This window comes from Tinamus guttatus, unplaced genomic scaffold (genome assembly GCF_059628265.1).
Source record: "Tinamus guttatus ecotype Peru unplaced genomic scaffold, ASM5962826v1 Tinamus_guttatus_pri_ptg000439l, whole genome shotgun sequence".
NCBI lineage: Eukaryota > Metazoa > Chordata > Aves > Tinamiformes > Tinamidae > Tinamus > Tinamus guttatus.
The window spans coordinates 868,254-890,089 of NW_028288973.1; the positions used below are offsets into that span (position 1 = coordinate 868,254).

Here is a 21,836-nt window from a genome sequence, read left to right on the forward strand (position 1 = left end):
TCACACAACCAGCTCCTAGCATTCCTGTAGCTCGGAGTGACTGTGTGTGCCAGCAAACTACTCGGCAGCGGTTAAGAGAGGCAGCTGCAGTGAGAATGGAGAGGGGATTTCCTGCTCAAGGTTTTCTGCATGCAGGTTTGCTGTGGTTTTCCTGGTTTTATCTGTTTTTTAGTGGTGCCCTGTCAACCACTCATCAAAGCCAGGCAGTGCACCCTGTCTCTGGGGCAGTGTGAGTGCAGGAAGGAATAAAAAAACCCTCTAAGCCACAATCCGTTTTTTAACTTCAAGGTTTCTTTTATTTCCATTCAGGTGAATGGAAATCACGGGGTTAGTACAGTGTCATTTTACAAATGGAAGTTCTGACAGGAGCGGAGCCAAAGGGGGGAGCAGAGGCTGCAGCAATCCTGATGGCCTTTGGCAGCAGCAACACGGCAGCAGCCCCTGAAGCCAATGTGCTTCTTGGTAAAGGGTTGTGCTTTGGGATCTCTGCGGCTCCCGAGGAGCCAGCTGGGGGATGGCAGGAAAGAAGTGGCATCACCAGCGTGGGGCTCGGCTTGCCAGCTCCCCCCAGGGCTGCACTGGGGCTGGGGTGACACTCAGACCCCTGTGCTTTGGGAAAGGGGGATCCCATGCGGCAAGGCACTGCTCCAAGGGAGAGTGTTTGGATGAAGCCCATTGGATTTTTGGAAAGAGAGACTGCAGCAGTTCGCTCAGGGCTGGTATGTCTCATCTAATGGGAAGGCATGACCAACAGCTGACCGACCAAACAGCCCTGAAACTCAGTGTCTAATTCAGACTGATAGAACAACTCAATAAATAGCTCCTCACCTTGGAGGAGAAGGCAGGAAACAAAAAAAGAAACAGGAAGAAGGGATGGCTGGAAGAATAACATCCCCCCCCCATTTCCCTCCTCCAGCATACACACACACATATACAAACACACAAACATGACAAATAAAATAAGGGTGTAAAAAGTTGTGGGTGGGTTTGAATTCACTTAGTAAAGGAGGCGTAAAAAACACCCAGCCCAACCCTTCTTGCACGTATGTACAGGCAGAGCTGGGGAAAGGCCAGGGCGACCCGTGCCCCTTTCCCCAAGGGTGGCACTGGTGAGCAGGGGCACCCGCTGCCCCTTGCCGGCACCAAGCAAAATCTTGCGCTTCTTGTCTGGAAAAGGAATGTCCCTCCCTCCCCGTAAAGGCAGCAGGGTCTGTTTAGCAGCAGCAAGGCGGGGAGTAGGATGTCCTGAGTAGGGTGTATAGGCTACATCCTAGCAGAAATACACTGTCCCCTTGGGTCCTCTCGGCCTTGTAACGGAGCCTGCCCAGCCCTGGCACCAGAGGGAGAAAAGTCGTCAGCGGGAGGGGAAATCTCAAGATAGACAGGGCACCTTTTGCATTTTTTTTTTTTTTTTTTGGGCTACGTCTCCAGGACCTTGTGATGGTTTTTTTTTTTAAAAAAAAACATTTCAGTTTAGGCTGGAAAAGGCCAAAGAATCCTGCTTCTAAGTCCCAAGTTTTCTCCTCAAGTTAAAACTGGGACAGGAAAGAGGCAAGAGCAGGAGGGCAGGGAGGGACAGTCAGGCCCAGCTCCCTCCTGGGGGGGCAGTTTGGAGGCACGTGGAGCCGTCACAGTTAGAGCGGAGGAGAGGGAGGGGGGCGGTTAGTGCAAGTTTTCCCACAGACACCAAACTCCTCGGCAGTCAGGAACAGGAACACGCCACGGGGGGACACTCCAGAACGGCTAAGCCGCCTTCCCGCCGCGGTGCTGAGGCTTCCCGAGGGGGAGGTGGGAGCACCGTCGCCCTCCTCCGCGGGAAGCTCCGCAGCCTCAGGAGAGGCAGTGCCGCCCTCCCGCTCCCCGGCTTCCCGGTGCCGGGCAGGGAGCGCGGCAGGAGGCAGAGGGGCGCGAGCCCCATCCCGCAGCGCAGCGCAGCACAGCCCTCCTGCGGCTGGCGCTGCCCTGCTCTAGCTCTTCTCGTTGGGCGACTTGCTCTTGGAGTCGTGCTTGTTGCCCAGCAGCTTAAGCACCTTCATGGGCTTGAATTTGCCTTTCTTCTTGCTCTCGGCCTCAGTCTCCTTGTGAAACTCTGGGGGTTGCAAGACGGGGTTGTTATTACGTGATTCTGGTGGTTGTACACACGTGACAACACAGAGGTGAAAGCACCGAGTCAAGTCCTCCACGGCATGCGCACTCCTTTCTAGGAAGCCTGGGCTGGGCCCCAAACCTTAACAGCCCCCCAGGAAAGGCTCCAGAGGCTGCACAGAACAACCTCTCCTTCTGCACAAAATAGTTAATGCTGCCCCTCATGGGGGTCTGCGGTGAAATCATAACTAAAACCTTCCTGATCATTTCTTACCTTTCTTTTTAATCATGGCTTCTAGCATTTTATCCTCCTCCTCTTCCCTGAAAGAAACAGTGGGAAATAGGTCAGCAATTCTGCCTTAAATGCAGCTGCCATCTTGTTTCAGGTTAGAGAACCTCCTACTTAGAAGCCACAGAGGGGAGGCTCCACTGCTCTCTCGAGAGCCTTTGCTTCCATGAACATCAATCCCACACGCTCTCCAAGTGCTGCCCTGTCTTTCCCGCACAAACCATCCAAAGAGACAAGGGTCTCTCTGACCCTTGTCCCTTTGACAAGAGTCTCTTTCCCAATGGATTTCTTTGACCCACGGGGAAGCCCAAGGAAGACCTGCTGGGTGCCCCAACAGGGACATCTTGGGACACCCCACAAGTTGCTCAAGGGGCACAGGGTCAAAAAGGCCGTCCCCTTCCCCGCTCCCCCAGCCCACCCCACCCCTCACCTCTGCCGGTCCTCGTCCAGGCAGTTCACGATCGCGTTCCTCTGCTCGATGATGGTCACCAGCTCCTGCATCAGCACCTTCTCCCTCACTCGGTCCTCATCCGTCCAATCCTTCTCTACCCCCCCGAGCCCCAAAATAAGGACAGGCCATTAAATGACTGAAGGAGCTCTGAATTTGTCACTGGTGCTTGTGCCAGTCATCTGCAAGATCCCTCTCTACTCATCATGCTGCAGGGCCAGTTGGGGTAGGGTGGTGTGAAGGGACAGCCCTCCAGCACCACTTGGCATCCATGGGGCAAAGGGAACATCTCCCAGCCCAGGGCTATGGCAGGGGATGAGATGGGGCAGAGTCTCCAAATCCAGCCCAGTGTACTGCTCTCCCTAAAGATCTGTCTCTCTTTTGCAGAGACTTGCCTTATAAAGTTCCAGGGAAAAATGAGGATAACCACACGCAGAATGATGCTTTACCTGGCTTGTTCAGGAGGCAGCGCAGTTCATACTCCACATCTGACTGCCGCTGCTCCAGGTTCTGCTGCTTGAAGCTGCAAAGGAAAAGGACACTGCTGGAAAATGGTCTCAAGGCTCCAGAGGAGCAGAATGTCATCCCAACCCAATCCCAGTCACCCAGTCGGAGCCCCAGCTTCTGCAGGCAAGGGGGCCAAGTCAGAGCCCCCGCTGGAAGCAGGATGTTGGGAGAGCGGAGCCAGGGCAGCAGCAGGTGAGCGCCTCCCGCGCACACTCACATGTAGATGAGCTCCGACTCGTGCCGCACCAGCATGTGCTTCTCATGGATGAGTTTGAACCAGTCCACCAGCAGGCTGTCCTCAGGACTGTCTGCCAAGCAAAGGGACAATTCAGAGCCCTCCCTAGCCCCACATGGCCCTGGCACCATGCAGCAGGCTGGGTTCTGCAAAGCCAGGGCAGCCGCCTAGAATCAGTCCAACCTCAGACGGCATCTGAGCCCAAAGGGACCTTCTCTCCTCCCAGTCCCACTTATCACCTCCCCTTCTCTTAGGTTGCCAAGAGAAGTTGTGGAGTCTCCTCCTCTGGAGATCTTCAAAACCTGCTTGGATGCCACCCTGTGCCACGTGCTCTAGGTGACCCTGCGTGTGCAGGGGGGTTGGACTAGATGATCTCTAGAGGTCCCTTCCAACCTTCATGATTCTATGATTCTATGATTCTGTGATTCTATTTTATGCTAACATCTCCATATCAAGGATATGGCTGTGAAATATCCTGGAGAGCAGGACTCTCCTATCCCCAGCGTTAACAGGGAGGAAGTCTCTGCTGCTGTCTACACTGCTGAAGACAGGACAGCTCTAGGATCCATCCTGCCCCACAGCCAAATGAGAGCAGAGCCAACGCACCGTTCTCAGCACTGCGAAGCTTCTCCTCCAAGGCCACGCCACGGTGCTCCAGCTGGTCGAGCTGATGTTCAATGGCATCCATCTCCCCATAGATGTCTTCCTCAGGGATGTACTGATCTGTTTGCACCTGCCAAGCCAACAGCAAAGACCTGTCACCATCAACCTCCAGTTTCTGGGGGCAACCCTAAGGTTGGTCTACACTGAGCAGGGAACAAAGGACTCCCCACCTAAGAAGTGATTGCAATCCCCACCTCACCCTGAAATACAGGGAGACCAGGGTGCTGCTGTCCCTGGAGCCTAGCCTGGATATCACCCTCCCCAGTGCAGTGCCATGCTGTGGTCCCTACCTGCTTGTGCATCAGTGGGGTGCCCAGACATCTGCTCCCCAATGCTGGCTACATGCCAAGGGGGCAACCCAGGGCTTAGCCCCCAGAGCTGCAGCCCTCGGGGACGGTGCAGAGCTAGTTTTTGCCTCCCTGCTCCCCAGTGCCATTTTTACCTTGCGTTTGATCAGTGGGAAACCGTGACCCGGGGCAGGAGGCCGCACTGGCTTGGAGCCCTTGGGGGGTTTCTTTGCAGAGGGAGAGGCGGCAGGCGATGGCTTCCGGTTGAAGGGGTTCTCTTTGCAGGAAGACTGGAGCAGGGCACAAAGGGAGATACGTGAGGCTCCAGGAAAGCAAAAGGATTCCATACCCCAAGGCTACAACTGGGCACGCTGCTTATGGGAGGTGCACAGCACTGACCTCCACCAGCACCCTAGCCATGGGGCTGTGAGCTGCTTTCTCCCGGTCTGTTCACTAGACAAGCATAAAGCCAGCAGGTCACAGCTGTCAGAGGGATGCACCTTCCCAAGGAAGTTCCTCCTTAAAACAGGCATGGCCTTCCATCATCATCATGCACCCCGAGGCAAGGATTTACAGCCCTGACCATTGAAGCTTATCCCATGTCACCACAGATGCTCGTCCTTGTGTCTGCTATTGCTCCCTCTCCTTCCTAGCTGTGTTAACCCTTCTGGCCTCAGTAACGTTATGTGACAAGTTATCCAGCCTCTCTCTAACCTCCATGCTGAATTATTTTCCTTAACAGACCCCTTCCAATTTGCTCTGATCCCACAGTATCCTGCCTCTTTTTTAGCACATGGGGCAAGCAGAGCACGCCTGGCCACCACTTAACAAGCACATGCCTGCTGGTTGCTTTCAGGAGGTCACATATCAAACCCATGAAAGGCAAACCCAGCCCCTGTGCTTCCCACTGTGACTGAGGGATGCAAAGAGGTGGAAAGCATGCAGGCATGGATGTGAGAAAAATCACCATCTCACCTTCAGCTGGGGCTTGGGTGAGGAGAGTGGCTGAGAATTCCCAGCACCCCCATCTGAAGCCAGAAGGGTGGGTGTAGGACTTGCCCCAGCAGGAGGCTTGGGCGGCAGCCGGCTGGGGCTGGTCTTCAAGCTCCCAGCAGACACACTCCTGTCTGCGTGTGGGGCGCTGGGCTGGGCCTCCCCGCTGCAGCTGGTCAGCTCGCTGGAGGAGGAGAAGGAGGAGTTGGTGGAGAGGCTGCCTGGGGCTGCAGGGCTTTCGCTGGAGGAGACACTGGCCAGCGGTGGTTCAGTGCTGGAGGTCTTGGTAGCCGTCGGCGTGTGCACAGTGGGCTCGGAGGAGCTTTTGGGCACTAAGGCCTCGTCAGTGTCACCCAGCACCTTGGCTGAACTCTCAGAGTTGATGCTCTCGAGGCTGAGGGCTGGAGACGGGGTGGAGGATGATGGCTCGGAGTGCGACAGCCTGGAGATGGGGTGGTGGGCTGCAAAGCAAAGGGAGAGCTCAGGGAGGAAGGTGGCAGCTGGAAGGGCAGGTGTGTGTCTGGGTGAGGAGGCAAGTACAAAGGGAACCAGCATCTGGCTTTCTCTTCAGTGAAGGTAAAAGGGACCCCAGGGCAAAGGTCTTACCTGCAAGGCTACCTGGGCTTCAGTGAGGGAGGGAGGATGTGCCTAGCCCAAGGGCCAGGACAACTGCATGAACACCTGGCCCACAGCGCAAGGCAGAGGCTGCAGGGAGGCGGGAGCGCAGAGCGGCTCCAGGGCTGAGGAGGCGGCTGGAGCTGGTGGAGCAGGGAAGGGGGGAGCTCACCTAGCGGGGAAGCACTGGGGGCTCGTGGAGCTGGTCGCTTCTTGGCCTTTGGGCTGCTGGTCGGGGTGATGCCATACCAAGGGTGGAGGGGTCTGGCCGCAGTGTCGCTCTGCTCCTGCTCAGGAGAGCTCTTTTGAGTGGCAGCATTCTCCTCTTCCTCCTCATCTGCCTCCTCAAAGGGATTGTACGGTTTGGGCTCTGCAATATCAGTCCTGATTTCCTCACTCTTGGCTTTCCCCACCTCTTCCCCATCCTCCTCCTCTGTAGTCCTGTTTGGAGACTCATGGCTGCTGCCAGGGGGTGGAGGAGGAGCTGGCTTCTTCTTGGGCTCTGCTTGCACTAGAGCCATCCATGGTGGGTCCTTGGTTCTTGCAGCAGCTCCCGTGCTAGGAGAACCATAGAGAGAGAGAAAGAGAGAGGTGTCAGGGAGCAGAGACAGGCAGCGAGGTCTAGACATGGGAGAAGGACTTAGTCCTAAAGGGATAAGAAGGAGGTGGAAGGATGTCTCCAATACAGGAGCAGGCTTCTAATTTGAGGCTGGCCCTAGTCTTCTCCAGACAAAGTGGCTTGTCTCTGTGGTGGGCTGAGGACAAAGCTAAGAGCTTGAGGGAAGGCAGCCCACATCACTCACACACTGTGCTGAGCATTTGGTTTCTAAATACTAGTCTCCATCTGCTAAGCAGCAGTAAAAGCTGAGCTGCATGGGAGCAGCTGTTCTCCTGTCCCCAACACAGCCTTCCCCAGCAGCAAGGTGACACCATCACAGACCAGGGCTGCTCTGCAGTCTGGGAATGGAGTTGGAGCCAAGATTAGGGATCTGCTAGTAGAGGCTGTCATATTTACTTCCTACACTGCGCAGAGCCATTTACCATCTTATCCTCATCTCCCAGGGACAGACCCCTCTCTGCTAACACCTGCAGCAGGTGACACTGCTGCTGCTTTGGGGCATAGCCCACCGCAAGCAGCGCTGTCCCATGGCACAGGGAATCACCACTCCCAGGAAAGCTGTGGGTACTTTCTGGGTACACCTGCTCCTTGGGCACTGGGACTGCAAGGTGCACCCGCTCCTTGGGCACTGGGACTGCAAGGTGCAGGGTGTTTGTGCAACCTCTGTCCCAAAACCAGGTCTCCTGAGGGACAGCTAGACAGGCATAAAGGATCCTAATTGTAGCCAAATACCCACAAAGTCCTTGCACTGGACATTTCCACAGACAAACCCTCCACAAAGCAGTTCAGTGTCCCCTTTTCAGCAGCCAGTGGCAGGACCACTACAGAAGGCACAGAAGGCACTTGGCAGCGTGTACATATCTCTGAAACAGATTTCCAAAAGACCCCAAGCTCTTTACAAGCCCTAAGGGACAGAGTCCCTCAAAGGTATGGACAAAGCCAAGTCAGGGAAAAGATGTGATCATGGCCTACGTTCTCCCAAGAGGGAGGGGCTGCTGGAGGTGGGACACCACAGCTGAGGTGTCTCCGCGGCCCTACCTCACTATGGAGCTTCCAGGTGACCTGCAAACAGAAGGACGTACCGATCAGAGGAGCAGGGTCTTCCTCGGGGTTTTGGGACGGGGGGGCTGGGCTCAGGTACCCTACCTAGAAAGACACAGGGTCAGACTGTCACAACACTGAAAGGACATTAGGAAAGAGGTTAGATCAACACAAGGCACCTCTTACATATCTCCCTGCAGAAGATGCTGGCTGTTCTCCCTGTAAATCTTGTGGCATTTATCCCATGGTCAAGGCAGTCTCCTCCCCCAAATACCCGCCTTGTCATCTTTTCCCCATTCCACCCTTGGAATTGCAGCTAGAGAACCAACATGTTCCCCTGCTCCCACTTCTGCCAACTGCTTGACCACTGCCACCTTTCCTCACTGGCAGCACCCTCTGGAAAGCTCCATGGAACACAGGGACCGGCACAGGCAGGTGTGAAACTCCTGCCGCTCTGTCCGCTCCAGGGACTGCTGGCAGGAGAAGGCTCTGTGACTAAGCCTGAGATTTCATTGGGAGCAGCAGGGCACTGGGTTGCAAACAAGGAAAGAAACTCATCCAACCTGCAGCCGACCGCTGCTGCCGATTTGGGCAAACCCCCTTTGCTGCCACCCTGCGCTCTCACCGTTCACCACGCCAGGGCCACACTCGCTGGCGTCGCTCTGGATGGCGGATCGGGGCCGGGGGACAGGATGAGAGGCTGGAGGGGAGAGGCTTGACGGATCCGCAGCCCGTCTTGGGGCGGGGGTTGGCCGAGCGTCTCGGAGCCGTCCGTCCAGCGAGCTGGCTTTGTCCTGGCCGGGCACTGTGGGCTTGCTGGGCAGAGGAGGCCGGGGAGGGCTTTGGCAGACGGACGTCCCGCTCCCCGCCTGCGCTGGTGGCACCGGTGTCTCCGCGCTACTGGGCGCGCTCTCCTGTTCCGCGGGGCCTGCCGCCCCCTCCGCAGCCACCCGGCTGTGCGCAGCGTCCTCGTCGGAGCCATCGCTGCCCTTCCCCACGTCCACGCTGCCAGCCCCCTGCTCCGTCCTCGGCTCCGGCGACCGTGGCTCCGGGCTGGGCCTGCTGTCAGCCTTCCCGCTCGCGGGCAGCTTGCCCCGGTGCTGCGTGCACACGAACGTGCCCGCCTCCGCGCCGGGCCGGTAGGAGCCTGGGAGCAGCGTGCTGGAGCACTCCCTGCACCTGCCAAAGAGAAGGCAGAGCCCTGTGAGACCGGGGCGCCAGCCTGCCCCAAAGCAGGGAAAAAAGAGGGCTAAGGGGAAGTGCTTGGAGTGGCATTTGGGCAATCCCTGTGAGGAGATAAGGGTTAATTCCCTCCTCTGCTACTAAAACCAAGCAGGATCTTGGGAAAGTCATTCGGGAAAGGAGAGAAAGGGGAAAACAAGACTATGCCAGTATCTGCGTCCACGATGGGCTCATAACTCCAGTACTGCGTGCATTTGGGTCCCTCTCTCAGCTCAGAAAGCGTGTAGTAGATATGGAAGGGAAGCAACCATTATCAGAGCCATGGAGAGATTTCTGGCATGACTAGAATGGGATTCAATTCCACAACTGGTGGAGGAGACTGGAAAAAGCTACAAAATCACAGGCAGCCCTGAGAACAGGGGAAGGGACCGTTCACAGACAAGAGCTAGGCAGCACCAACTGAAATTAGGAAGCGATTGTTTCAGAACTGGCACAGGGAGGAACTCTCCGTGCACAGCACAGGAAGGCTACTGGCTACTTGCTATGATTTTGTGGTGGCCAAGAGTTCAAATGGGTTCTAAGAACTGGCAGAAATATTTGGAAAAAAAATCCACTGGGAGCTAAATAAAATGATGGTATTTCTGACTGAAGAAATCTTTCAGTTGGAAGCTTGAAGTGCAGTCAAGGTAAGAATATGCATGCCTGGCCTGCTCTCACCCTCACAGATATTACAGGATCAGTGAGGCTGGAAGGACACAAACTGATCATTGGCACCTATCAAAGATAGGGCTTTGGCCTGGAAGCACCCAGAAACAATTCAGTATGGCACTTCTTTCACTCACTCTGCCTCGCATATTGAATTGGGGTTAATAACTTTCCCCATTCTTCATCCTCTGCCACATCTTCCTGGATCATCTACTGTTTCCTCATGAAGCCTCTGATTCCTTCAAGGGGCCAACCAAGCACTCCCAAGAAAACCAAGCTGGTTTCTTCTTGTCTGAATAGCTGACGCTCACGGCAGCTGATTGCCCTACACTGCAACTGGATAATTTGGGTGAGGAATTCTGCTCTGGGTGTCCAGCTGACTGGTATTTACTCTGAAATGTAGAGCAGTAACGTGACGACACAGTGGGGCTGAGGAGGAGGGACCTAATGAAACAAAGAGGTAGCAAGTTTGGACAAGGGGAAAAAGAGGGTTGTTTTGGTTTTATCTCAGTCAACCCACAGAACGTGCTGCCACAAGACGTTCCCAAGCAAAGAGTGCCCATGAGTCAGCAGGAAAAAAAAGACAAGGCAAGCACAAGGAGACAAAAAAATCAGGATAAAATTACAGGGACCTCCCTGCTCAGTTTGAAGTGCTACAAGCTGTGCCAAGAAACATACCACACATCTCCTGTTCTCGGCTCTCAAGTGTTGTTATACTCACATCCCAACGCTCCTGCTTTTACCCTAGCTGCAGATGGGAAGTGTGACAGGCCCCGGCTCAGTACCTATTTTTGATGTGTTTCTATGACACGTCCCCAGCTTGGCTCAGGCACAAACTGTTTCTATAGTTCTGGGAGGCCTCCCATGTCTTTCCTGTGGCTCAGCATTTCTGCCCTCAGAGACCAGTGGCCCACGTGCAGGCTTTTGTCCTGTGGCCTACAGAAGAGGTCTCACCCCTTCACTGCAGCTAGGAAAGCCAAGTGAAACGACTTTGCAAATGCTGCAGGTAAGAACCTGCACCCAGGGAGTTGCCACAAAGTAGATGACGTCTAATCTCTTTGTTTCTTGGGTTGGTCATTGCTTGCTCTCCACATGCCCTCCTAAGAGCTCGGCATCACCCCAGGCAGGGCTGCAGCCTGTATATCCAGTTGAGACCGTGCAGCGTGGGAGGAGGGGGCTCTGTGGGTCCTGGGCCCTGGCTTGAATCTCATGGGAAGAAAAAGGTGCGTAGTAGAAAGACGGAAGAGCAAAGCAGCAGAACACCCTGGTTGTGAGGGTGGTCTGGCTGGCTGCGGGGCCGTCTTTGCCGGGCAGCGCCGGGAGCAGCCACGGCGCCAGGCCCAGCCGCACGTACCTGAAGCACTGGCGGTGGTAGAGCTTGCCCTCGGCCAGGTAGCGCTGCACCAGGTGGACGTGCTGCTGGCAGGCCGCACAGGTGCTGCTGAGCGACGAGCGCTGGGGCTGCTCCGCGGGCTCCGAGGGGGAGTCGTCCTGCGAGGCAGCGCAAGGGCAGCTCAGCGCGGCGCTGGGAGCTGCTCCTCGGCCGCCCGCGCAGGGGGCTGCTGCTCTCCCTGGCACGGCCCGTCTCTGAGCGCTTGTGGCACAGCTCGGGAGCTGGCCGTGGGGTCTAACAGTGCACAGCTGCCCTCGAGGCCAGGCACAGGCAGGTCGCCTCTTCCCACATTAGCAGGGGTCTCCTCCACACCCTGCCTGTCCCTCCAGAAGGTGCCTTGCCCCTGCCTACAGGCAGGGCTGAAGGGATGCAGCAGGAGTGCACTAACCCGGCGGCAGCAGGCACCTGAAGGGGAACACCCCTCTTCCCTCAGAACACAGGCCACCTCGGGTACCTGCTAGACCCCCAAGTAAAGAGCTGAGGAGGAAAAGGCATCTCCTCTGCCCCTCTAATCCCACAGCCTGCATTCCTGCTCCCCTCCTCCCCACACAGCGTTACCCCTTAGCAGGAGGGAGGTGCTTGTGCTGAGGAGCCTTCCAGCACCAATCCCCTCACTCTCTCGCCTGCCACAGGCAAATCCTGGTCCACAGACCCCTGGAAAGAAAGTGCTCTCTCAGCTACACGGATACTACAAGCACCTCTCCTGCCCCAAAACATGTGGCCAGTCCCCTGAGCCATCTCACTGCATCTCCCACATCCTCAGCAGCAGCAGGGGGGAGCTGCTGCTCGAAAATGAAGCCATTGGTACCTGTGGTGTCGAGGGGCTCTCAGCCGCAGCCACAGGCTTCTTGTGGGAGAGCGGAGGAGGCGACACGGCAGCAGCTGGGCGCTTCATAGGCGGAGGGACTCTGGCTGGAGACAGAGAAGGAATGCAAGGAGGATCAGGCACGGACAAGAACGGTGACTCATGCAACGCATGTGGGGGAAGGGGAGGGAAAAAAAAATCACCCAGCCTTGTGACACAGGACGGGACTTGCCGCTCCTGACACTTCAGTGCCTATTTTAGGGGGAAGAGACAAACACAATCTAATAATGGGCTGGCCACGAGGCTGACAGAGTCTAGTCCTACTATAGAAACCCTTGCGGTCCCAGGGACACCAGCCTGTCACTGTGATTTAATTTATCCATGAATCCACATGGCTTCCTCATAAAATACTCCCTAAGTAACACTTACAGCCCAGACTGCCAGCAGATGCATAGACGGCTGCCAGGGTGTTACTGTTGTTCGCTGGGCACCAGGCTTTGGGGGGCTGACAGCAGGTCTGTGCAGTCCCCCCTGCCCCCATCAGGGCTGGCACACACACGCACCAGTCCCCAAAGTGAGCTCTCAGCTGGGCGGCGAGCCTTCCTAGAGAAGTGCTTGTGTGTGAGAGGTTTATCTGATGCTGTGGTTGATGTGGTGTAACTAGAGAGGAGAGAGGCCCTGGGAGAGCTGCCTTGGACTAGCACTTGGCTTAGGTTGCAGCTGCAAAGAGAGATGAGCTGATTGAAGACACCCCACCCTTTCTCCCCTCCCTTATCCTTCATAGTCCCTTATCCTTCAGCCACTTCAAACTCACCAACGTGATAAAAACTACCTGGGAGGGGAGTTGCCTACCTAACTTTCTCCCATTTTGGTGAGTTAAAGCAGACCACAAAGGGGTCTGGTATGTTCCAGAGGTGACCAAACCCAAGCGGCAGGAATGCAGCGTGAAGGGAGGAGAAACAAGGCACTTCTTCAGCAGCAGCTGAAGTTCCATCATTCCCCACTTCTCCTGAAGCCTCAACCTGCCCCACTCACCATCTAGACCCTCCCCACGAGCAGCTGCAAGATCCAGAGATGCAGCTGCTATTCCGTCTTCTTCCCTTCCTCCTCAGACACAGGCAGCTCCAGTTTTCACACAAAAAGCACGGAATATGGGTGCTCTCTCTGTTCACTAACTCCAGGGCCACGAGCTGTGGACATCTGCCTTCCAAGCTGTGGGTAAACCCTGCTGAACTCCCAAACTGCAACACAGAGCTCCTTGCTGGATTCCAGCCTCTCCTGCCCCTAAGGCTGATATCCGAACACTGTGCACTCAATGCAGAGGAAAAAGGAAGCTCTGGAGCAGGAAAAGGAAACTCTTACAGACTCACTGCCCTGGGGATGGAGGGAATAGGGCAGATTTAAGTTGGCACACGGCACTGCTGGCTTTCCCTCACAGCCAAATGGGAGCAAGCTGGAAGCCACAAGGATGGAAGGGCACTCACCTTGGCTGGGATTGTTGAAATGGTTGTAGTACTGGGACACATAAGTCATGATGCTGAGGCAGTCAGGGACTTTCATGGAGACCATGTCATTGGGATCTAGGAGGGCTGGGATGCCCAGCTCCCGCTCTGCCAATTCAAAGGCCTGCAGGAATGGCAGAGAGAAATAATAAGAAAACTGATGCCCTCTGAAAAATCACATAGAAATCAAGCTCTAGGGCCCTGGAGAAGATTAAGACATGGGCTTCCCTGACAGACAGAGGCTCCTAGACACGCAGCCTGACTGAAGAGAGGGTGTCAAAGCAAGAGAGCTGTAACATCACTACAATTGCCCTGTGAAGGGGCCAGGGCTGGCGGGTACTTCCACATGTTGGCAGCTGGCCTGCTCCAGCAGCGTGGTCAAATACCAGCTTTGCCAAGCAGTGCCCTTGCCCACCCCAAATACCAAGCCCACCGAAACCCAGGCTCTGATGGAGTCTCCAGGCTCCGGGGTGCCAGGCCCTCCTCTCCTGTCATTAATGACAAGGGGACTCCAAGCATCCCTGCTCCAGAACCAGCAGCTTGTCCCACAGCAGCCATTTTACGCTTCTCGCCACGAGGTTACTGCCACTTCTGCTTGCGGAGACACAGGAGGGCAACACAGGTCCCGCGATCACATATGCGACTACCTGGCAGGAAGGCGTTTGGGAAAGAAGTCGCAGTTTAAGTGTTTCCTCCTTAGCACTGTTTGTGGGTTATTCAAAATCAGGGACCATCCTGTGGCTGTCTAGAGGGCAGCGCATCCAACCACAGCAATCTCTGAGGGGGGAGGCAGTGAGACTGCGGCAAGGACTGAGGGGAAAGCGAGGTGGGAGGGCACAGGCATGGTGTGAAGGGCCAGTATCAGATGCAGGACATCTTGGTAGTAGGTGTTGGCTCCAACAGCCCCAAGCAGCAGGGAAACAGCAAGGAGCAGCTGAGCTTCAGTGCCACCTTCCTCTCTGCTTGGGCCTGAAGTCACATTAGCTTCCTGCTTCCGCAGCCTGGCAAATCTGGAACACCTGAATTGCACCATTTTAATTTTCCTTTGAGATGTCACCTTGGCAACTACCTGGACAAACATCTTATCATCTCTTCAGTGCAGGCTGGAAGCTGATGTTTCAGATTCCCTTGTGTTTACAGAGAAGTCTGCCTGTTGTTTACAAATGTAGATTTTCTCCACCCCCTTCCCACTGTCAAGTCCTCCCATATCATATGACCTCCATCATTTCATATGACCTCCACTATTTCATTTCTCATGTCTCTTTTTCCTTCTCTGCATGACACACAGGAACTTACCAAACGGTTGTTTTCATAGACATCATCCTTGGAGAGAGAATCAAAGTCTCTGGAGAGAAAGCACAGACAAGCAACATGAGATGGGAAAGAAGAGTGCACCCCTGCCAACACATACTGGGTTTTAGGGCAGCCAGCCTTCCCGGGGCACTCCAGCTACTCAATATGTAAGATCCCAGATAAGCAAAACCTTGGTAAAATATATTTCCAACTGTAAAGAGGCAAAGGAACTAAGGGAAATAATAATGAATGAAAAAGAGAAGAAAAAAATCAGGCATAAAGAGGTGGTGGCCAGGAAATTACAACATCGCCTCAACTCTCAGAAGCTACCTATAATGCCCTCACGTTTAAAGGCTGAAGAACTACCAGGGCCACACTGTGGCCAGCACCACACATTGCTGCACTGAAGGGCTCACAAATATCATTCAGCATCGTCCCTGACTTGGCCCTCTAAGGCCACTGGCACCACAAAGGGAAGGGAAAGGGAAATTGGAACCCTTATCTTCAGTGAAAACCCCGACTACACTAGATCTCTCCCACCACAAGTGTCCTTAGACCTCCCTCCACTACCTCGAGGGATTTGATGTCACCCCAAGATGTGGGGGAACCCAGGAACCTGCTCCCCTCACATTATTCCTGCTCTTTCCCTGTGATTGAAGATCCTCCCATCCATGAGCAACCTGGATCTATCCCTCCTACTTCCAAAAGCCCTACCTGCCCCGCTGCAAATGGCTGTGCAGAACAAGGGACCTTAAACTGCACTTCTGCCCTCGCCTCCCAGCCGCAGGGCTCTCAATACCACCCTCTGCCACGAAGGTCACCGTTAGACAGGCTGTTGACAGCAAGGTGCTCGGCTGCGGGGCACAGAGGAACCCAGACACTTCTCACCCCTGACACAGCCTGGCATTGGAGCTGCCCCCTCAGATCCCTTCAGGGAATCGTTCCAGAGCAGCCCTAGGGATTGACTGCAGTGGAGGCCAGGGCGCTGAAACACTGCAGATTTTCAGCAGTAGGGGGGGAAGTGCAAGAAGGAGTTAGCTGTGACTGTTAGCATAGTATGTGCGAAGACTGCACTGCACTGCACCAATTATGGCCCCTTCCTGTCAAGCATTTCAGCTTTGTTATGAAAAAAAGAAGAAAAACACCATGCAGCAGCTCGATGTGCCTGTGAACTAGGTTCTCAGGTGAGGAGACAGCCCAGAGAGGGTCAGGGTTAGAGCAAAGAAAAGCAGAGATAGATGCCAAAGCTTGAGAGACTGACCCAGAAAGAAACTGAGATCAAATTTGCCAGGTTAACATCATGTCAGAGGGCTGAATGACGTGGTCTGTGCCTCTTCCTCCTTTAGGGAAGCCGGGATTTCCCTCGCATTCGAAGGACATGGCTGGGGGATCACAGACTGCCCTGGGCTCCGTTCCAAGGGCTGTGGTTTTCTCAGCTGTATCTACACGAGACCTGCTTGACCGACACCTCCCACCGCTGTTAGCTCCATAGGGGATGTAGAGCCTGGCACCGCATTCTTCAGAGATTAGACAATTCAGATTAGAGGGGATACACGGCTACCTCAAAGCCTACAGCAACACACCCCTGTGCACACAGGGTTTGGGAGAAACAAATACTCACTTGTATTTCTGCTGAGAGCCACCTGAGGGCTCTGGGTCCCACCTTTCCTCCACCTCCACTTGGATTTTACTGCATTTGCTTGCGACACCTACCAAACCTGTCCAGGCCTGTGGCTCTGGGACTCTCCCTGCGACACCAGGGGCTGCCGCAGGCTCCCTGGGGTCCTGCAGAGCAGGACGAGGCCGCCCTCCACCCCGAGCCACTCGTGTGACTGTACCAGCGCTGCAGAGGAAGTCCGTGACTGAGCTCAAAAGGATTTTCCCAGCTGCCACTGACACCATAAAATTATACTTCCTCTCTTCAAAAGCAAGAGGCTGCTGGTGCTATTTCCTCCAAGATAAACGAAACAGAAAAGCCACTTGCTGCTGCAAGAGTGAATGCAGTAGAAGCGCTGAAGATGGACTGCACATGAAGGTCTATGTTAAGCACCACCACCTTCCTGAAAGTGCATGGAAATATGAGCACAGAACTAAGCCTATTTGATATACTGCAACTTTTCCTTCTCTACTTACTTGTGGGAAAAGGTTCCAGCTGCAGTCTTCACTTGCATATAAATACTGGGTGTCCTTTTTTTTTTTTTTTTTGGGGTATTTATAGCTAGTTTCCACTGGGAGATATATTTTTCCCCTATGTCTTTTTTTTTTTTTTTTTTGACCTGGAGAACTCACTTAACCTTGCTGCTGTCTTTATTTATATATATTTTTTTCCTTTTAAAGAAAATACCAGCTTGGGAACACAAGCAAAGTGATGACAGCAATGCTATTTATTAACTGCTCTCTAAAAAAGTAACAACCTTCATCTGAATCCTCTTGCTTTCAGGATATGGTTCAGGGAATGGTTCAGATCTGCCTGAATCTCGGGGACTCCTTAGTGACCTGGGCTGGGATAGTATTTTTTGACAGACAACCATTCTGCTCTGCCCCAGCAAACCAGAGCCGTTTTAGCAAAACACTTCGAATCTGTCTGAGAAAGTAGGCGGCAGACGCAGGGATAAGAATCTCAAGCTGTTAACAGGAGGGCTCCTAAGCAGTGAGGGAATACAGGGATATTCTTTCCACTAAAGCAAGGCAAAAGACTCTCAGCTTTTATGCTTGCTATTAAACTCCATTAGTGCAAAGCCCTGGGGGGCTCGTTTGGTTTATACAGTTCCTCTCTGCGGCCTTTTCCAGCTCTCCCCCTCTGTGAACACCATAGGGACCAGGCTTGGCCTCCACCACCTCCAACATGAGCACTCCCATTTGGTGCTCCATCAAGCCTGTGGCTCCAGGCACGATCCCTGAGACGGGGAGCACTGCGGAGCAGGGAACACAACCTCTCAGGAGTGTGGAAATATAACCCCTTCCTCTCCACATGCTGCATCCTGCACAGAAAGGCCGGGACCTCACATCTCAGGGACACGTGGCTGCATGTCACCTCATTTCCTTGCTCCTGGTCCCGCTCACACTCACCTCCTGTCTTGACAAAGCACCAGTCCAAAGGATCAGGTTTAAGAACGGGAGAAACTCTGGATATCCCAGCTGGACTACTGTCTTGCCTCAGCAAACCCCAGCGGTGTAGCACATCCCGGAGTAAAATTTCCATGCAAACAGCATCCCAAACGCTCAGCTAATTAGATACATACAGAGCCACTGAGCACTCTAGGGTTTAGGGCAGCTGCCAGCGAGCCCAGCACAACCAGGGAAGGGGGAAGGGTGCTCTGCAGAGCTAAAACAAGAGCAAATTCCTAGATTCCTCAAATATAAATCATGAGCTCTTTAATGGCAACACCGCATAATGAGGCCTTCAGCTTTCCAGACCTTGTCAGGGAAATGCAGGCAGCACCCGGGAGGGAACAAATCGGATTTGTGATCCTGCCTGTAACTGAACCCATGACTCCTGGGACACAAAATACCATTCTATGGCAAGGCGCTCGTCTCCTGTTCTCGCCGCGTCTCTGGCTCTCCCAGCACTCTGGAGGCATGTGCCATGCCGTCTTCTTTTCTCCTTCCTGAATGCCAAGTACCTCCCCAAAGCTCCAAAATGCTCAGGACACTGGAAGATGCATTTTGCTTCACTAAGCTGCAACAAATGCCTCATAAACATTAATTTCATGCTTGAGATTTCTAAAGCACTAAGCAAACAAACTCATTAAGCCCCACTGTCTACTGTCAAGTTGGTTTAGACACTTCCAGCTTAACTGACAAGGGAGAAGAAGAGATTAAATGTCTCGCCCCACAAACACACAGTCAAAAGTAGAGTCAGAGGGTAAATCCAGGTTTCCTGGACTGTGCTCAAGGCAGCAGGTTTGCCAAAGGAGTGCCTTTGCCACACTCATTTTACAGATAGGGAAAGAGGGAGGCAGTGAGATGAAGTGAGGCACGTACAGTCGTCAAACTAGAGTCAGTGTGGTCCAAATGGAAGCTTTCAGTCTCACAGTTAAACACACAGGCCCCCAAGGCATGCACCCTGTCCTTCGTGGGCAGTGTAAGATAGCTTAATCTAGATTCAGCAGATACGGAGCACTTCCAGCTTCAGTTGCCTCTTTAAAAATAAATAAACAAATAAAAATAATAATAATTAAAAGTGTGTTTTCAAGATCCCTGTACAAGCTGCTCTGAAGCTCTCAAAAATAGCATCTTTCGGTTGCCATCTGCCTCATTTAAATGAGATTGTTTCAAAACAGGACTTACACTGAAAACTACTCCCACGTCACTTGTGGATGTTGGTAGGGCCTCCTCTCCCTTTCACAACACCCTCTCCCTTGGTGCTCCGCACACCAGCACAGACACATCCAGAAGGAGCCTGCGGAATAGGCAGGGCATCCAAGCAGGTTCAGACACCCAGGATGGGCACAAACAGCCACAACAGCAGCCAAAGAAAAGCCCTATGGAGCCGAGTGCTGGAGAAGCAGCATCACCCTGAGGGAGCTCTAGTCCTGCTCAGCTCTTGTATTTCCACCACAGAGTGGAAAAGGAACAAGGAAATGGGGAAGCAGCTGAGGACAGATGAAATTCAGCCCCTCTTGGGCTCAAGACGCTAGAAGCAGTGTGGTTGTCTCACAGGGGCTAGGAGAACCCATCACAAAAGAAGACCATGCAAGGTCAGAAAAGTATTTGTGGATCCCTTGCCAGGTCCCATTACTGAGCTGATTGAAAACTCTTTAGAAGAAGAGGAGTGTGGCTAGTTTTCCTCTGCCACAGGAAATTTACTGCCTCTGCTCCGATCTTCCTGCTTCCAAAACAGGACAGCCTGAAGAAGCTGGAATCAGACAAAATGATGCTACTCCTGATCCTCCTCTGGAAATCCTTCCGCAACATGCCATGTCCTTGTAAGGCCCTGGGTTTTGCCTTCACAATACAGCTCATGCAGAGTAACTGCAAAGCATTTAGTTAGGACACGTGCCAGGAATAGATTTAAGCCCACTGACAACTTAATAGCAGCGGCTGCCGCCTAATGGGATGGTAAGTATGGTTAACAGGAAACTGTCGGGTGGCTTTAGCTGTGTTATGGGAAGTTCTGCCAGTCCTTCTTGTTCAATCCTTGTTCTTCACTCAGATGTCAGCTGGCACTCACAAAAAGTCGGGAACACAGGAGGTGCTGGTGCTCCCGCCCTTTAACTTGCCTCCTCCTCCCCAGCAGCCCGGGCTGAGGTGCACGGCAGACTCGGGGCCAGCTGCGTTTTCCAAGGCCCTCTCCTACCGAGTCAGAACAAACTGCACCACGCGGGAGCTGCTGTGACACGACAGCGCTCAGCTACCCTGCGACTCGGGCAGAAGCAAATGCACTGGATGCCTTGGCTGTGGGGGCTTCCTAAGTAACACAACAAGCACTTTGTGGTGACCACACGAAACACCTCACACGGCAGTTTTCTAGCTCACTTGTTCAGCTCCTGCTTGTAAGAATACGAACCAGCTTTGCCTTCTTATGGGCACCACGGCGCAACAGTGTTAACCCTCATCTTGCTGTAGATTGCCTGTCTTCGCTACCTGGGAGAAAAGGCCACCTGGGAGCCACTTCAGAAAAGAGGATTTAGTCAATCCAGGCTGCCACTTTGGATGATGGCAGGAAGAAGAACTGGTCAAGGAGCAGAATGTGAGAGGAAACGCGATGCCATTTATGGGATCTGAAGGCCTTGTGAACAGGTGAGGAGTGTGCGTACGTGCCGAGGGCATGGGAAGCCACGCTGCACTGCTGGGGCTACCAAAGGCTGGAGCAGAGACGAGGTGGATCTCCAGCAGCGTCAGGGCACGCAGGGTTACTGTGGCAGGTTGGAGCAGATTCCTTCCCTCTGCGTAACCAGTTTCTCCAGGATGGCAATATGCCCCCTAGCAATCCCAAACTCACCGGCCTCATTATGAACTCCCAATCCCCCATGCCTCAGCCACACCGCAAAAGGAAGCTGCACAGAGGAAACTGTGCTCTAAGTCACCTCTTGACAGCGCCCAGCAGGACTTTTCGTCCCTGCTGGTATTCCCTATTTCTCATTTGCTTTGCAGCATTCACAGAAAACAGCCCAGACGCAGCTGCAAGCAGCAGCCCGGTCCCCGGACCAGCACCTTGCGGCTTGGCCGGCAGAGATGGCACGCGGGACCTCTCAGCAGCGGGGCCAAGGGCCTCAGCAACCTGGGAAAAGGTCCTTGGCAGCTGGGAGCGCCTCCGCCACATCCACGCGAGGGTCCCCAGCACCATTCCCCTTCTCTTCGGGCACCCCTTCCAGACGAGTCCCCCACCGCCTGTTACCTCCTCCAGCCGGAGGCAACGCCTTAGACGAGGCTTCACCACGAGCCCTCCGCGCTCGCCCTGCCCCAGACCTCACCCTGCCCCGCGCCGGATCAGAAAGCCGCCCAGGGCAGCGCCTCATCCCTCTGCCCGGCCCAGCCCGACCCGCGGCCGCCGTGGGGGCGCCCCGCGCGGTGCTCGGCCGGGCAGGACCCGCCGGGACCGGCCCCTGCCCCCGGGGCCCCGCTCCGCCCGCGGCCGCCGCTCCCGGGGCCCTTCCCCAGCGGCCGGGGACAAGCGGCGGCGCCCCTGCCGGCGCGGCGGGCGCGGCGAGGCCGGCGCCTCGCGGCCTGCGGCGGCTACTCACAGCAGGTCGGGCCGGTGGCGGTGCAGGATGGCGCAGAAGGCCAGGCCGTCGCGGAAGGAGGCGCTCAGGTCGCGGATCTCCACGCCGCGGTAGCCCTCGCACTGCCGGCGGCACCAGGCTTGCAGGGCGCCCCGCGGGCCCGACATGGGGGCGGCCGCTGCGCCCGCCGCCGCTGCGCGCCTGCGGGCGGGACGGGCTCGGGCTCGGGCTGCGGCTCGGGAACGGCGGCGGCGGCGGCCGCGGCGGGGCGGGCGGCCCCGCCTGCGGGGCGGGGAGCGGCCCTGGGGCGCCCGGGCTGCCGGCCCCGCTCGGCTCCGCTCCGCCCCGGGCGGGGAGGCCGAGCCCCGGCCGCGGCGGGGGGCGAAGAGTCACGGAGCCTCGCGGGGAAGCCGAGGGGCCAGCGCGGGGCCTGCGGCTGCCTGCTCGGCTGCTGCAGCCCCAGCAATGGGAAAGGCGATGAGAAAGGGCTGAGACAAGGAGCGTAACGC

At 55.1% G+C, this 21,836-nt stretch overlaps 1 protein-coding gene across 3 annotated transcripts; it reads right to left on the bottom strand.

Moving 5' to 3' along the window:
* Nucleotides 1-1,932: 1,932 nt before the first annotated feature.
* MICALL1 (MICAL like 1) lies at nt 1,933-21,523 on the bottom strand. Of its 3 annotated transcripts, XM_088531893.1 has the most exons (16): nt 21,349-21,523; nt 14,666-14,714; nt 13,352-13,493; nt 11,871-11,974; nt 11,024-11,160; nt 8,408-8,961; nt 7,824-7,887; nt 6,295-6,680; nt 5,490-5,968; nt 4,670-4,804; nt 4,171-4,297; nt 3,547-3,637; nt 3,272-3,345; nt 2,805-2,919; nt 2,360-2,406; nt 1,933-2,089 (listed from the first exon to the last, which is right to left on the bottom strand). In XM_088531893.1, exons 1-16 carry the CDS (start codon nt 21,492-21,494, stop codon nt 1,968-1,970), a joined length of 2,772 nt encoding a protein of 923 aa, XP_088388019.1. In that variant the 5' UTR covers nt 21,495-21,523; the 3' UTR covers nt 1,933-1,967. The 3 variants fall into 3 exon arrangements, with proteins under 3 accessions (XP_088388019.1, XP_088388021.1, XP_088388020.1); XM_088531895.1 differs by lacking the exons at nt 14,666-14,714; nt 21,349-21,523 and having other exon boundaries at nt 11,871-11,970; nt 13,352-13,480; XM_088531894.1 differs by lacking the exons at nt 1,933-2,089; nt 2,360-2,406 and having other exon boundaries at nt 2,806-2,919; nt 3,547-3,633.
* Between the last annotated feature and the right edge of the window lie 313 nt (nt 21,524-21,836).